Source organism: Mesoplodon mirus, assembly GCF_964341445.2.
Source record: "Mesoplodon mirus genome assembly, chromosome: 5".
Taxonomy (NCBI): domain Eukaryota; kingdom Metazoa; phylum Chordata; class Mammalia; order Artiodactyla; family Ziphiidae; genus Mesoplodon; species Mesoplodon mirus.
In genome coordinates, this window is record NC_138980.1 from 34,379,987 (window position 1) to 34,393,935 (window position 13,949).

The following is a 13,949-nucleotide window of genomic DNA, read 5'->3' on the forward strand; positions in this document are numbered from 1 at the left end:
CGAGGAAGCCTGAAGTTTAGGGAGGTAAAGTTAAGCCAGGCGAGCCATTCGGCCGCCCTACTGAGTGCCACACCGGAAGTCTGTTTATAATATGGTCCCCGCGTCGCTTCCGGTGTCCCTGGAGTCGAAAGAGTCCGCCTCTCACGCTCCTTTAGTATTTTCCAGTCCCATTTCTTCCCATCTGCCATTCCTTGGAATAATGAACAAAGCCGTAGCAGTCAAGCAGTGGCTTTAAACCGCACTTTGCGGTTCAGGAAACAGGCTCAGAAGCCAGTCCGAGCTTTCACTGTGCGTAAATGAAGGTTCGGGATTCGAACTCACTGTCCCAACATCTAGCGCCCCCGCGCGGCCAGGCTGGCTGAGAGAACTACATTTCCCAGCAAGCCCCGCGGGCGTGCGCATGCCCAGTGGTCCAGGAACGCTGTGCGGACAGATCTGCCAGCGCCCAGTCCGGGAACTGGTGAGCGGCGGCGACGGGCAGGACCGGACGAGCCAGGGAGCGGGGTCCTAGGGGCCTCGCGGGTTGAGGCCATCTCGTTTTGGGAAGTGAGTGTGCCGGCGGAGCAGAGCGAGGTCTGGAGCCAGCGCCTGAGGTCACGGGTCTGAAGTCTTGAGTCGGGTCTGCTAGAGGACTGGGGTCTTAACTCAGCTTTAGGCTCGAGTTGCGTCTTCAGGCTGGGTCTGAGTTCCAGGTCTGAGTCTGGGGTCGATCCTGAGGTTGGCATTGGAGGTTTTGAGATGAGAGTCCGCTTTCTGGCATCTTGGAACTCTAGAATTAAGTCTGAAATTATGGGTCTAAGGTCTTGGACTGAGGTCTTGAGTCCTGGGTCTCGGCGACCTACACCGGTCGGGTCTATATAGTCAGAGTATGTCTGCAGCCTCCACATCCCCGGGGAGGAAGACTTGGAAGAACCAGGGCCGGGGTGAACAGGGTCCACGGATGGGGAGTGGTCTGGAGCAACGGGTACAGGGGAATCCCCCGGGGTTTGGAGCCTGGGAAGCCACAGCCTTACAGTTGCTCATTCTGCACCTCAGTTTCCTTGTCTGTAAAATGAGGATCATAGCAGAACCTTCCTTGCGGGGTATGATGGGGATTAAATTATGTGTCCTGTATGAATACATACCAGGTGAGAGCCTGGTACCAAATTGGCAACCAGGAAATCTCATCTTTGATTCTCTCTTTCAGATGCTGGCCTGAGCCCAGGGTCCAGGCATGGAATTCCTGACAACCTCCCAACCCCCTCCAGGACCTCCAGCCATGGACTTGGAGGAGCCCAGGGACACACTTTCACCCTCTCAGGACCTCACCCCTGATTGCCAGTGGGACCCAGCACCAGGAGGCCCCGGCAGCCTGAGTCAGATGGAACTTGACGGGCTAAATATTCAGGACCTGCTGCAACAGTTTGAAGCTCTGCCAGGTGATCTGGTGGGCCTGTCCCCAGACGGACCCCCATGCCCCTTGCACATTGCCACTGGCCACGGCCTGGCCTCTCAGGACATCACTGATGCCCATGGACTCTTGTCCGCCGAGGCTGGCCGGGAAGACTTGCTGAGCCTCTTGCAGCAAGACGAACGCCCTCCTTCCCAGTCAGGTCCCCAGGAACCTCCAGACCCTGCTCCTCGCCTCTTGCAGCCCCCTGATGACCCAGAGGGGGATATGGGCCCCCAGGAGTGGGCAGAAGGAGCCTCTGTCGAGCAGGACGAGGGCAGGAGCTCAAGCAGCTCCCCAGAACCCTGGCTGGAGACAGTACCTCTAGTCACTTCTGAAGAGCCACCTGCCAGTGCCCAGGTAGAGCCCGCCCCGCCCCCCCAGACCGCTCCACTGCTGGGAGCCAAGCAGGAGGACTCAGGCCTACCCCTCTTCTGTCTTCTTCCAGAGCCCCGAGACCCTGGCTTCCTACCCTGCCCTCCAGGAGGGTGAGTGTTCCGCCCACACTGGCCCCAGGGACTTCGGGGTTTCAGAACAGCCCGACTCAAGCTCCCAAAACCTGGCACAAAGTTGCTTCTAGAGAGGTTCTGAGGTTGGTTTTGAATAGATTCCAGACAACTGAAAGAAGAGAGACAGTCCTGAGAATGTTCTAGAATGAATAGGGAGCGTTAGGGCAGACTTGGCAAATTGTAGCACTTGACTTGATTCTAGAGCAAGGGTTGGTAAATTACCATCCATGGACTTTCTGGTATGTTTTGTGAGCTAAGACAGCTTCTGCATTTTTATTTATTTATTTAATTTTATTTTTTTTGGCCACGCCACGCAGCATGTGGGATCTTAGTTCCCCGACCAGGGATTGAACCTGCACCCCCTTGCAGTGGAAGCGTGAGTCCTAACCACTGGACCACCAGGGAAGTCCCATGCATTTTTTTTTTTTTTTTTTTTTTTTGCTGTACGCGGGCCTCTCACTGTTGTGGCCTCTCCCGTTGCGGAGCACAGGCTCCGGATGCGCAGGCTCAGTGGCCATGGCTCACGGGCCTAGCCGCCCCACAGCATGTGGGATCTTCCTGGACCGGGGCACGAACCCGCGTCCCCTGCGTCGGCAAGCGGACTCTCGACCACTGCGCCACCAGGGAAGCCCATGCATTTTTATTTTTATTTTATTATTATTTTTTAATTTATTTTTGGTTGTGTTGGGTGTTCATTGCTGCTCATGGGCTTTCTCTAGTTGCGGCGAGCAGGGGCTGCTCTTCGTTGCGGTGCGCAGGCTTCTCATTGCGGTGGCTTCTCTTGTTGCAGAGCACAGGCTCTAGGTGCACAGGCTTCAGTAGTTGTGGCACGCGGGCTCAGTAGTTGTGGCTTGCGGGCTCTAGAGCCAGGCTCAGTAGTTGTGGTGCATGCGCTTAGTTGCTCCATGGCATGTGGGATCTTCCCAGACCAGGGCTCGAACCCGTGTCCCCTGCATTGCCAGGCAGATTCTTAACCACTGGGCCACCAGGGAAGCCCCCATACATTTTTAAATGGTTGAAAAAACTTGAAAGAACATTTTTTGACAGGTGAAAATGATAGGCAATTCAAATTTCAGCATCCACAAATAAAGTTTTATCGGGACAGACTCATGACCATTCATTAGCATGTTGTCTGTGGCAGTTTTCATGTTACAACAGCCAGACTGAGTAGTTACAATGGAGACCATCTGGCCCACAAAATAAAAAATATTTACTCTTTGGGCCTTTGCAGAAAAGCTTGCCAATCTGCTCTCAAGGCATGAGAAGTACCTGTTCTGGCCACCTGGAATGTTCTAGAACATTCTCCCCCACACTATCTGAGGCTCTAGATCAAAGAACAAGTTCTGTGGTTGTGGGAAAGGAAGCTGGTTTGAACTTGTAGTTCCAAGAAGGTTCTAGAGTCATGGGTGGAGCTGTGATTCACCTAGAGAGTTCCAGAACCTAGCATTTTGCCTGTGGTTCTAGATTAAAGTGACCTCAGCTGATGAGGGTGTTCTGGAATGATGAACAGAGCTGTCAGGTTCTACTCAGACTGGGGAGTTCTAGAACCATGGAGTGAATAGAATTTATCTCTGGTTCTAGACCTTTAGGAGCTGTACTAGAACTGGGCAGAACTGTCCAATTCTAGAAAGTTCTACAGCTATACAACAGAAATAGAATTTGAGCCACATGTCACTTGAAATTTTTTAGTTATCCACATTAAAAAAGCAAACACTAAAAATTAACTTTAATAACATTTAAATTAAGCTCATATATTTAAAATGTTATTTAAACATACAGTCAACATTTTATAATTTTACATTTTTTTTATGAGAGCTTCTAAATCCGGCGTGCATTTTACACTTACAGCACGTCTAAGTCCAGACCAGCCACATTTCAAGTGCACAATACCCGCATGTGCCTGGTGGCTACCATATTGGATGGTGCAGTTCTAGAACCCAGAGCAGAGTTATCTGTTGTTCTGGAATGCTTAGATCATGAAGGACAGTGGGCAGAACTGGCTATCCTTTAAGTTCACGGGAATGTGGTTTCATTCCCTGTGGCCTGTGTTTCTCCAAAAAGCAATAGCTATTGGTTAGAATATTCTAGAATCACTGGCGCTGCTGTCTGGCTCTAGGTTGCTCAGGGAATTCTAGAGCCACGGGGGCAAAGCTTTTTGTGGTTCTGAGCTGGGTTGGGGGGATTCTAGAACCACGAGCAGAGTTGTTCGTTTCTGGATTGTTCAGATAATTCTTAGAATTGCCCAGTGCATCTGCAGTTGTGAGTTATTGAGGGGATTCTAGAACCACAGGAGGAGTTTCCCAATGCTATCTTGATCAAGACGTTCTGGAATCACATAGTGGAAAAGTGTGATTCTGGAGCAGTGTAGGTTTCTAAAATCCCAGGCAGAATTCTGTGGTTTGAGACGTGTCAGGGAGTTCTAGAATCACAGATCAGGAACCACCTGGGTTTCTGGACAGTATGAGAGTCTGAGGTATATGGACAGTTTCCTCTTTCTACTCTGTTTGGGCAGTTCTATGACCATGGAGTAGAGTTGTCTGTGGTCCTGGGCCGATAGAGAATTCTAGAGCAGTGGGCAGAGCTGACTGGCTGTAGATTGATTGGGATTCATCCAGCAGAGTTGACTATGGTTCTGTAATGTCAAGGGTTTTAGAAATAGGAGTGGGACTGTCTGGTTCTAGCCTGATTCCTGGAATTCTAGCAACACAGGGCGGTGCTATCTATGGGCACTAGAGCTGTTTCTGGCCGTGGTTCTGGATGCAGAGCCTGCTTCTGAAACCGCGTCCTCTGCCTGGGAGTCCTTGAGCTGTGGACGGAGCTGGCTCTAGACTGACGGAGGGCTCTACATCCATGAGGGCCGAGCCACTGATCTGTGGCTCCGGCTGATGGGGTGGCTCTGGGACCGTGGGCAGACGTGTGTGGCTCCAAGTGCCAAGCCGTGGGGCAGAACTCTCTGTGCTTCCAGACCATTCAGGGCTCTGGGCAGAGCCCGCAGGGGTAGGCGAGCCTGGCAGAGGTTCTAGGGGGCTGACCCGTCTCTGCTGTCACCCTCAGCGTCCGGCCCCTGTGACCACGAAGACCTCCTAGATGGTGTCATATTCGGGGCCAAATACCTGGGCTCCACCCAGCTGGTGTCCGAGCGAAACCCGCCCCCCAGCACGCGCATGGCGCAGGCCCAGGAGGCCATGGATCGCGTCAAGGTGAAGCCAGGGGCCGGCAGGTGGGTGGGGGGCAGGTGGGCTGCAGGCCGGGTCCCCCGAGACCCTCTGAGCCTGGCGGGTCAGAGTCTGGGTCTTTGGGGGCCTCCACGTCCCACCCCGCCCCCCGCAGGCCCCCGATGGGGAGACCCAGCCGATGACAGAGGTAGACCTCTTCGTCTCCACCAAGAGGGTCAAGGTTCTGACGGCTGACTCCCAGGTACGGGGCCCAGGCCTGGCCTCTGGGGCGTGGGCGCCTCTGCTGAGGGTGAGGCCGAGTGAGGCCCCCGCAGCCCACCCAGCCCAGTCTCCCCGCCCCCTCCAGGAGGCCCTGATGGACCATGCCCTGCAGACCATCTCCTACATCGCCGACATCGGCAGCGTCCTGGTGCTCATGGCCCGGCGGCGGCTGGCCCGGCGGCCGGCACCCCAGCCCCACAGCCGCCGGCTCTACAAGATGATCTGCCACGTTTTCCACTCAGAGGACGTGAGCAGCGGGCTCCGGGTGTCCTGAGGGCGAGGGGGACCTCACAGCGGCCCCTGCTCTCCACCAAAGCCCCACCTGGTCGCACTGTCACCCCAGCGTCCTTCCGTCCTCACCCTCCTGAAGGCCCTGAGCCATATGTTCCAGGCCTTCCTGTAAGAGCCTGAGACTGGCAGCCATCTCCCCAAACCCTCCCTGCCCCAGGCCTGTCTCCCTTCCCCTCCCCCTAGATGCTTGGCCAGCGGCTGGCAGGCCAGTCCCACTTGGGGGTGGATGGGCTGGTAGTAGGGATGTCAGTGGCTGGGGGAGGACCTGAAGGAGGTGGGTGGGACCCCCAGAGAGGTGCTGCCCACCCCACAGGCCCAGCTCATCGCCCAGGCCATCGGCCAGGCCTTTGCCGTGGCCTACAGCCAGTTCCTGCGGGAAAGCGGGATCAACCCCAGCCAGGTGGGCTCCCAGCAGAGCCAGGGGGCCACGGGCCCCGGCCACCTCCACAACGGGGACCTCGACCACTTCTCCAACAGTGAGAACTGCAGGGAGGTGAGCAAGCAGGTCCCCCCATCCCGGCCCACCAAATGGCCCTGAAGCCCTCCCGCGCCCCCCACCCACCTCCTCCAAGCAGCCCTGAAGCGCCACCTGTGACCCCCCAGGTGTGCATCGAGAAACGCCGGGGTGAGGGTCTGGGCGTAGCCCTGGTGGAGTCGGGCTGGGGTTCCTTGTTGCCCACGGCCGTCATCGCCAACCTGCTGCACGGGGGCCCCGCCGAGCGCTCAGGGGCCCTCAGCATCGGAGACCGCATCACTGCCATCAACGGGACCAGCCTGGTGGGGCTGCCCCTGGCCGCCTGCCAGGCTGCCGTCCGCGTGAGTCCTCTGGGGTGGCCGGGGCAGAGGGCCTGCGAGGGCCCCCCAGATGGCAGGCCCCCCCTCCCCACGTGGCCAGGGAGGTGAGCCCGAGGCCAGGTCTCTGTGTCTCAGTCCAGAACGGGCAAGTAGAGCTTCAAGTCCTACCCGCTCCCGTGCACTCTGGGAAACCGAGGCTCAGAGAGGGTAAGTCCAGGGACACCGCTCTGGTGCGGGAGCAGGATTGGAACACAAGGCCTGTCCTCTCTGCCATGAGGCAGCAAGTGTATTCTTGAGCTGCCCGGACTGGGAGACTGAGGTTCAGAGATGGGGAGGGGCCTGGCCAGGCCAGAAGGGCAAGTCTGACACGGTTCACGCAGTGTGTTACTGAGTGCTTGTAACCGAGCCTTGCGGGCACTGCTAGAACCTTGCTTTTGACCATGAGGAAACTGAGGCCCAGGGAGGTGAGAGGTGGCACAGCTCTGACTCCAAGGCCGCCAGCTCTGGTCTGCATTCTTAACCACTTCTCAAGGGGCCTTGTAGAATCTATAGGTTCCATTTTATGAGTGGGTAAACAGGCCCAGGAGGGGCTGCAGCCCAACAGGAAGTCTGGCAGCCCCCCCCGGAGGCCCAGCCAGGCCAACAGCCCCCATCCTGCACAGGAAGTGAAGTCTCAGACGCTGGTGACCCTCAGCATCGTCCACTGCCCGCCGGTCACCACGGCCATCATCCGCCGGCCCCACGTCCGCGAGCAGCTGGGCTTCTGCGTGGAGGACGGCATAGTGAGTCCCCAGTCCAGGGACCCGGTGGGGGGTGGGCGGCCCCAGGCGTGGCCCCCTGAGCAGCGTGGCCCTTCCTGTCCCCCCAGATCTGCAGCCTCCTCCGGGGTGGCATTGCCGAGCGCGGGGGCGTCCGCGTGGGGCACCGCATCATTGAGATCAATGGGCAGAGTGTGGTGGCCACGCCCCACGCCCGCATCATTGAGCTGCTCACGGAGGCCCACATTGAGGTGCGCTGCGCGGGGGTGGTGGGCGGGGCCTGAGTGGGAGGAGGCCACCTCCAGCTGCCGCCTCCTCTCCGCCCCTAGGTCCACATCAAGACGATGCCTGCTGCCACCTACCGCCTGCTCACAGGCCAGGAGCAGCCGGTGTACCTGTGACCGGCCACCTTCCCCCAACCACTGTGCCTTAGCCCCGGCCGGCCCTGGAACTCTGTCCGCGGACCCTCCTCGCCTGGCCAGGGCCCCAAAAGTTTCTTGGTTCTACATTATTTTCTTATGTAAAAAATTAAAAGCTTATTGAATGGGCAAAGTCTCAGATCTGGGTCTGTGGGGTTGAGGGAGGAAAGACAGCACCCTACTCTGGCCCCTTGTCCCTGGAAGTCACTAGAAGCCAGTGCTGTGAAAATACTCCATTTATTAAAGATCGGGCAGAGGGAGGCAGGTTTCCAGGTTCTGTGTGGGAAGCTGAGTCTCAGCTCCAGGGAGAAAAAGGGAGGACAGGCCAGCTGGCCACCTGGGAGGGGTCACAGGTCAGTGGCTGGTCCCCAGTCAGAGCCATCTTCGTCAGAGGACTCCACATCTCGGGCTCGTGTAAACTTTTTCCTCAGAGCATCCCGCTCATATGTCCTGCGGATCAGAAAATAGAACAGAGGCTGTGGGTGGGGTGGACTTACCTACCATTATCTGAGTTGACTCTGGGCTAGGCACAGTGGGTGCAGTCAGAGATGAGCAAGACTGACAAACTCCTACACATCCTTCAAAGCCCACTCCAAATTCCCCTCCTTCAGGGAGCCCTCCCAATCCTCCCAGGAAGAGGATTCCTACTCCCATGGCCCTAACTACATGGGGCTTGGAGTGGCTCTGTCTGGCTCTGTCTCAGTAGGCTCCCAACACCACAAAGGCATAGCTTGGTTCTAGGCCTCTTCTCCACCCGACACCCTGAGACCCAGGGGGAGGGTTGAGGCCCCCCAACGTGGAGTACAGGAGCCCTTACCGCATGCTGTCCTGTCGCCATTGACCCTGTGGGTGGTGGCCATCCACCTTGCAGAGGGAGAAAGGAGGTTAACACTTATCCCCCAAGTATGATAAGCTGGGATGAGTAACCACCCCATCCCACCTCCCCACCTTTGCCCCCGGCAGTGCTACCCACAGGCTTTCTCCTTGCCCCCACAGAAGTCTGGAGCTCATCCCCAATTTTAAATGAGAAAACAGCCTGGGACAGGGGAAGGCCTTGGCTGTGATCTCCCAGCCTGTCAGCAAAGGGGGAGTGGGGTTTCCCATCTGTGACTTTCCTCAGAGGGCTGTTGTCAGGAGTTCATAAATGAGTTCGTATATGTCAAGTGCTTAGAGGAGAGCCTACCCCATAATCAGGATGCCATGGACAGTTGAGCAGGTCGGGTACTGCACAACCCCACGGAGCACCATTCAACCAGAGACATCATAGATTTGTGCAGTTTTACATTTCTCTAGAGAGGGTCTGGAGGAATTTGTCAAATTCACAGAAAGGCACCTTGGAGGCTGTGGCAGCCGCACAGAGAATAAGTGCTAAGTCAATATTTGTTAAACACCCGACTCCCGTGGGCCGGGACTTGGACTAAGTGTATTCTGTTTAAACAACAAGCTTGTGGGAATTCCCTGGTGGTCCAGTGGTTAGGACTCTGAGCTTCCACCGCAGGGGGCCCAGGTTTGATCCCCGGTCAGGGAACTAAGATCCCACAAGCTGCGTGGCCAAACAACAACAACAACAAAATAGCGTTAACCTCCTTTCTCCCTCTGCAAGATGGATGGCCGCCACCCACAAGGTCAAGCTCATGACGTCAAGACTTTACCATCAATCCCTGTATCTCAGATAAGGAAACTCATGCAGAGGTTGAATATTTGCTTTAAGTGACTCAGTGGTTCAAATACCCTAGATCCAGGTCCCAGCTACTGATCTGGTCGGGGGAGTATCTGTTCCTCGACATCCTGGCAGAAAATAGACTCCCCAGGTGTCTCAGCCCCGTCCCGAGACCCTTGCTGGGGCCAGCCTGGTGCTCAGCTCACCTGGGTCCCCCGGTGACCCGAGGATCTCCCGTGATCGTGCAGGATCCGAGGCTCATCCTCCAGCACGGGCTCCGAGGATCGGGCCAGGGCTGGCGCCAGGGGCCCCTCGTCCACGTCCATGTGGGGCCCACCCTCGCCATCCGTGTAGCCCTCGCCGTCCGTGTAGACGCCGCCCTCGCCGTCTGTCTCATAGTCGCTGTTGAGCCGGCTGTCACAGCTCAGATCCGCGGAGCTGTCAGCCAGGCTGCGATGAGGGAGGTCCAGGTTGTCCTCTGAGGAGCTGTCCAGCTGCGGGTGCACATGGCCTGGCTGAGCCGAGCCCCGGCCCTCCCTGATCTTAGAGAAAACCCCAGACCCGGGACACCACCTTTCAAACTCCAGTCCTCAACCTCAAAGTGAGCCTTAACCCTTGACCCCAAGGTGAGTCCTGAACATTGACCTTGGTCCAGACTGAGCCGCCACATCTGAGCTGAGCCCCAACCCTGACTCCAGCGTCAGGAGAAGACCCCAATCCCATCTCACCCCAGGAACCAGGTCCAGACCCTAGCCTCAGGTCAAATCTGGGCCTTGGCCATGGCCCCTAACCCAGCCCTAACTGCGACTGATCCCAAACCCTCGCAGGTACCTGGTCCTCGGCCGTCCAGATGGGCCGCGTCTGCTGTTCACGGATGATAGCCTTGAGCTCTTGGTACCAGGAGTCGCTTGTGCCCTGCAGGGGGATGGTGGCTGCGGGCAGGGGGGAGGGGCATCAGCATGGCTGGGAGACTCAGGCCAGGACCCACCGCCCACCCCAGACCCTCAGCTCCCGCCCCACCTGTGAAGAGGTGGTCACTGTGCTTCCTCAGCTTCTGGGCCTGAGCATAGAGGCGGCGGGAGCTGCGGCGCGAGGTGGGGGCCAGCCATTGGCGCAGTGCCTTGAGGGCTGTCCGGCTCTCGGGGACACAGAAGACCACGATTGGGTAGTACTGCACGTAGTTAAGGCGCTCAATGGCTGAGGGTGTCACGTCCAGGAGTGCGTGTTTGTCCTGGGCCGGGCCAATGTTGGGGGCCGTCAGGGAGGGAGACAGAGAGACAGTGGAGGGAAAAACACCCAGAGACAGAGTATCAGAGACAGGTGAAGAATCAGAGAGACAGAGATGAAGAGTCTGAGGTCAGAGTGGACCTCAGCCTCTCACATCTGCAGGCCAGCATGTTGGGGTGGGGCTTGGTGATAGACCAGGCCACCGTGTCTTGAGCACCAGAGCCCCAGTTTGAGTCTCTGCCTCTTCCCAGGACCTGCTGCTGTGTGACTCTGGGCAGGCTCTGTCTCCCTCAAGTCCCCCACATCACAAAGCCTCCAAGAGGGGGAAAACCACACTTGCGGGGTGTGGGGCCAGAACAGGTTGGAGTCCTGGGCCTCGGTTTCCCCATCCGTGAAATGGGACCCACAGCAGAGCCTTGCTTACTTTCTCTGCAATCACCCGCACGGTGTCCAGCTTGATGATCTTGGAGGGGCTGTCGGTCCTTGACATGCTCTCTGTGGAGGGGAGAGGCGACTGGCAGCTTCGGGAGGGCAGTCCACTGGCCCTTCAAATTCATGTCTCCCTGCCCCTCCCCTGCTCAAGAACCCACCATGGCTCCCCATGGCCCTTGAGAGAAATCCTAACGCCAGCAGCAGCAGCTCCTGCTGGCCCCACTCCTGACACCACACTGGGTCCCCTCCTGACCACGACCCGCACCTCCTCCTCCTGAACAGGAGTGGCTGTTACTGGCAGATGGGGAAACTGAGCCAGGGACATACGGTCACCAGCTCAGAGTCACTGAGCCAACGACTGGCATGATGGGGAGACAGATGCAGTCTGTGCTCCACACACTCACTTTCCCAGGCTCGATCCCGACTCTGGACCTTTGCTTGGGCTGTGACCCGAAAAAAAGCTACTCTCCCATCCCGTATCTGTCCTCTAGGACATGAGATGGAGTACTGGTTCCTCTAGAAAGCCCTCCTAGATAGCATGGCAGCTGAGGGAGAAGGCACGCTGGGGCCTAAAAGGAGGGGGACGCATACTTGCCTTTTTTCTCTTTGTTGTGGTAAAATGTGTGTAACATAACACATACCACCTTAACCATTTTTAAGTGCACAGATCAGTAGCATTAAGTGCATTCACACTGTGGTGCAACCATCCCCACCATCATCTCCAGAACTTTCTCATCTTCCCAAACTGAAACTGTCCCCATGAAACACTGACTCCTCATCCCCCTCCCCCAGCCCCTGGCCCCCACCATCTACTTCCTGTCTCTGTGGATGTGACTCCTCCAGGGACCTCCTGTGAGTGGAATCAGACAGTGTTTGTCTTTTTGTATCTGACTTATTTCACTGAGCATGATGTCTTCAGTGTTCATCCATGCTGTAGTGAGTGTCAGAACTTCCTTCCTTTTTTAAGGCTGAGTAATATTCCATGGTGTGCATGGAGCACGTTTTATTTATCCATCACCTGTCGATGGACACTTGGGTTGTGTCCATCTTTTGGCTGCTGTGAATCATGATGAATCTTCATGTACAAGTATCTGTTCAAGTTGCAGCTTTCAGCTCTTTTCACATGTCACAAAAAAATTGTTTTAACTTCTTTTTAACCATTTAAAATATATCAATACCATTCTTGGGCTTCCCTGGTGGTGCAGTGGTTAAGAATCTGCCTGCCAATGCAGGAGACACAGGTTCGAGCCCTGGTCCAGGAAGATCCCACATGCCACGGAGCAACTAAGCCCGTGTGCCATAACTACTGAAGCCCGTGTGCCACAACTACTAAAGCCCGTGCGCCTAGAGCCCATGCTCCACAACAAGGGAAGCCACTGGACTGAGAAGCCCACGCACCTCAACAGAGTAGCCCCCACTCGCCGCAACTAGAGAAAAGCCCACGTGCAGCAACGAAGACCCAATGCAGCCAAAAATAAATAAATAAATAAAAGAGCCACACCTATTTCAAAAATAAAATAAAATTAAAAAATATATCAATGCCATTCTTTTCTTTAAAATTTATTTATTGTTGGCTGCCATTGGGTCTTCATTGTGGCACGCGGGCTTTCTCTAGTTGCAGTGAGCGGGGGCTACTCTCCGTTGCGGTGCATGTGCTTCTCACATTGTGGTGGCTTCTCTTGTTGTGGAGCACAGGCTCTAGGTGCACGGGCTCAGTAGTTGTGGCTCGCGGGCACTGGAGCTCAGGCTCAGTAGTTGTGGCGCATGGGCTTAGTTGCTCTGCGGCATGTGGGACTTCCCAGACCAGGGCTCGAAACCATGTTCCCTGCATTGGCAGGAGGATTCTTAACCACTGCACCACCAGGGAAGTCTCTGAAAACCATTCTTAATTAGCAGGCTGAATAAAAACAGCCATATTTGGCCCAGGAGCTGTAATTTGTTGATTCTCTACTCTAGCTTAATTGTTCCTAGGTTGTTCATTTTTGGTCTCCTCGGGAGACCCTGTGTATTCATTCGATGCTGTGTCTATAGCTCAATAGACAAATTTCTTGAACAAACAGACAACTGGCAATTGTCCAACTGGCTCCATTGGCAATGGCTGCTTGGTGAACTGTGTTAAAGAAGGATTCTGAGGCTCTATCCAGGTAAAGGATGGCAAGATTGTTTGAGGGTGTCTGGCCCAGGGGTTGGAGGGGGTGCTGGCGGCTGGTCTGCCTCACGTTTGGCATGGTTGTTCTAACTCTTTCCCCCAAACAGCATCATTAGCAGCCCCCTTATCAAGCTGCCTCAACCTAGGAAAGGGTTATGAAATGATTCACCAATGAGGTTGCTATGGGACCTGGTTTCTCACCTGCAATTTCAAACTCATCAGGCATCTCAGCAGTCAACTTCTGCATAGCAATGTCAGCCACGGGTCCCAGGATCACCACCGGGCGCTTGAAACTGGCTGTGGGGCAGAGAATCAATGACAAGAATCAGGATCCCATGCGGGGCAAAGTCTGCTAGCTTCTTGTGCAACTGCCTCTCCACTTTCTCCATAGTAGATCTAGCCAGGCCCATAGCTGCCCAGCTAAAGACTACAACTCCCAGTCTCCCTTGAAGCTAAGGATGGCCATGTGACTACATCCTGGCCAATGGGATGCAAGCAGAATGATGTGTGAAATCTGGGTTGTATCCTTCAAGGGAAGGTGTGAGACCTCTTGGCCTTCTTATACTGAGACTGTTACTTAAAAAGGAAACTTCTTGTTTATACAGTTTGGGGTCTGTCAGAGCAGCTGAACCCAGCTAACTCAGTGATTGGCAACCACCATTACAACCCTCAGGCCACATCCAATCCACTGCCTGTTTTTGTAAATAAAGTTTTATTGGCACAAAGCCACATCCAGCATGTCCCCTCTCTCCTGCCTTCCTGCAGAGTTGAGTCATTTGGACAGAAACCATCTAGCCTGTAAAGCCTAAAATACTGTCTGGCCCTTTGCAGGAAGAGCTTGTT

The 13,949-nt window shown here is 55.6% G+C and overlaps 2 protein-coding genes across 10 annotated transcripts in view; one reads left to right on the forward strand and one right to left on the reverse strand.

Moving 5' to 3' along the window:
* Nucleotides 1–427: 427 nt before the first annotated feature.
* Nucleotides 428–7,771, forward strand: APBA3 (amyloid beta precursor protein binding family A member 3). 6 transcript variants are annotated; one of them, XM_082622449.1, is made up of 11 exons: nt 428–573; nt 1,187–1,789; nt 1,878–1,917; nt 4,993–5,138; nt 5,269–5,355; nt 5,461–5,622; nt 5,980–6,159; nt 6,270–6,482; nt 7,124–7,243; nt 7,330–7,470; nt 7,549–7,771. In XM_082622449.1, exons 2-11 carry the CDS (start codon nt 1,214–1,216, stop codon nt 7,618–7,620), a joined length of 1,737 nt encoding a protein of 578 aa, XP_082478575.1. In that variant the 5' UTR covers nt 428–573; nt 1,187–1,213; the 3' UTR covers nt 7,621–7,771. The 6 variants fall into 6 exon arrangements, 5 of the variants coding, with proteins under 5 accessions (XP_082478575.1, XP_082478579.1, XP_082478578.1 ...); XM_082622450.1 differs by having other exon boundaries at nt 429–573; nt 1,248–1,789; XM_082622451.1 differs by having other exon boundaries at nt 429–546; nt 1,248–1,789.
* Nucleotides 7,772–7,859: 88 nt separating this feature from the next.
* TJP3 (tight junction protein 3) overlaps nt 7,860–13,949 on the reverse strand; it is a 29,574-nt gene continuing 23,484 nt past the window's right edge. For 3 of the 4 annotated variants that reach the window (XM_082623695.1, XM_082623693.1, XM_082623694.1), the window contains 7 exons: nt 13,308–13,403; nt 10,950–11,020; nt 10,319–10,529; nt 10,130–10,230; nt 9,505–9,792; nt 8,456–8,502; nt 7,860–8,088 (listed from right to left, as the gene is read on the reverse strand). In XM_082623695.1, the coding sequence (XP_082479821.1) occupies nt 7,986–8,088; nt 8,456–8,502; nt 9,505–9,792; nt 10,130–10,230; nt 10,319–10,529; nt 10,950–11,020; nt 13,308–13,403 (917 nt within the window). In that variant the 3' untranslated portion in view covers nt 7,860–7,985. The remainder of the gene's footprint in view (nt 8,089–8,455; nt 8,503–9,504; nt 9,793–10,129; nt 10,231–10,318; nt 10,530–10,949; nt 11,021–13,307; nt 13,404–13,949) is intronic. The other variant, XM_082623696.1, reaches the window with a different exon arrangement.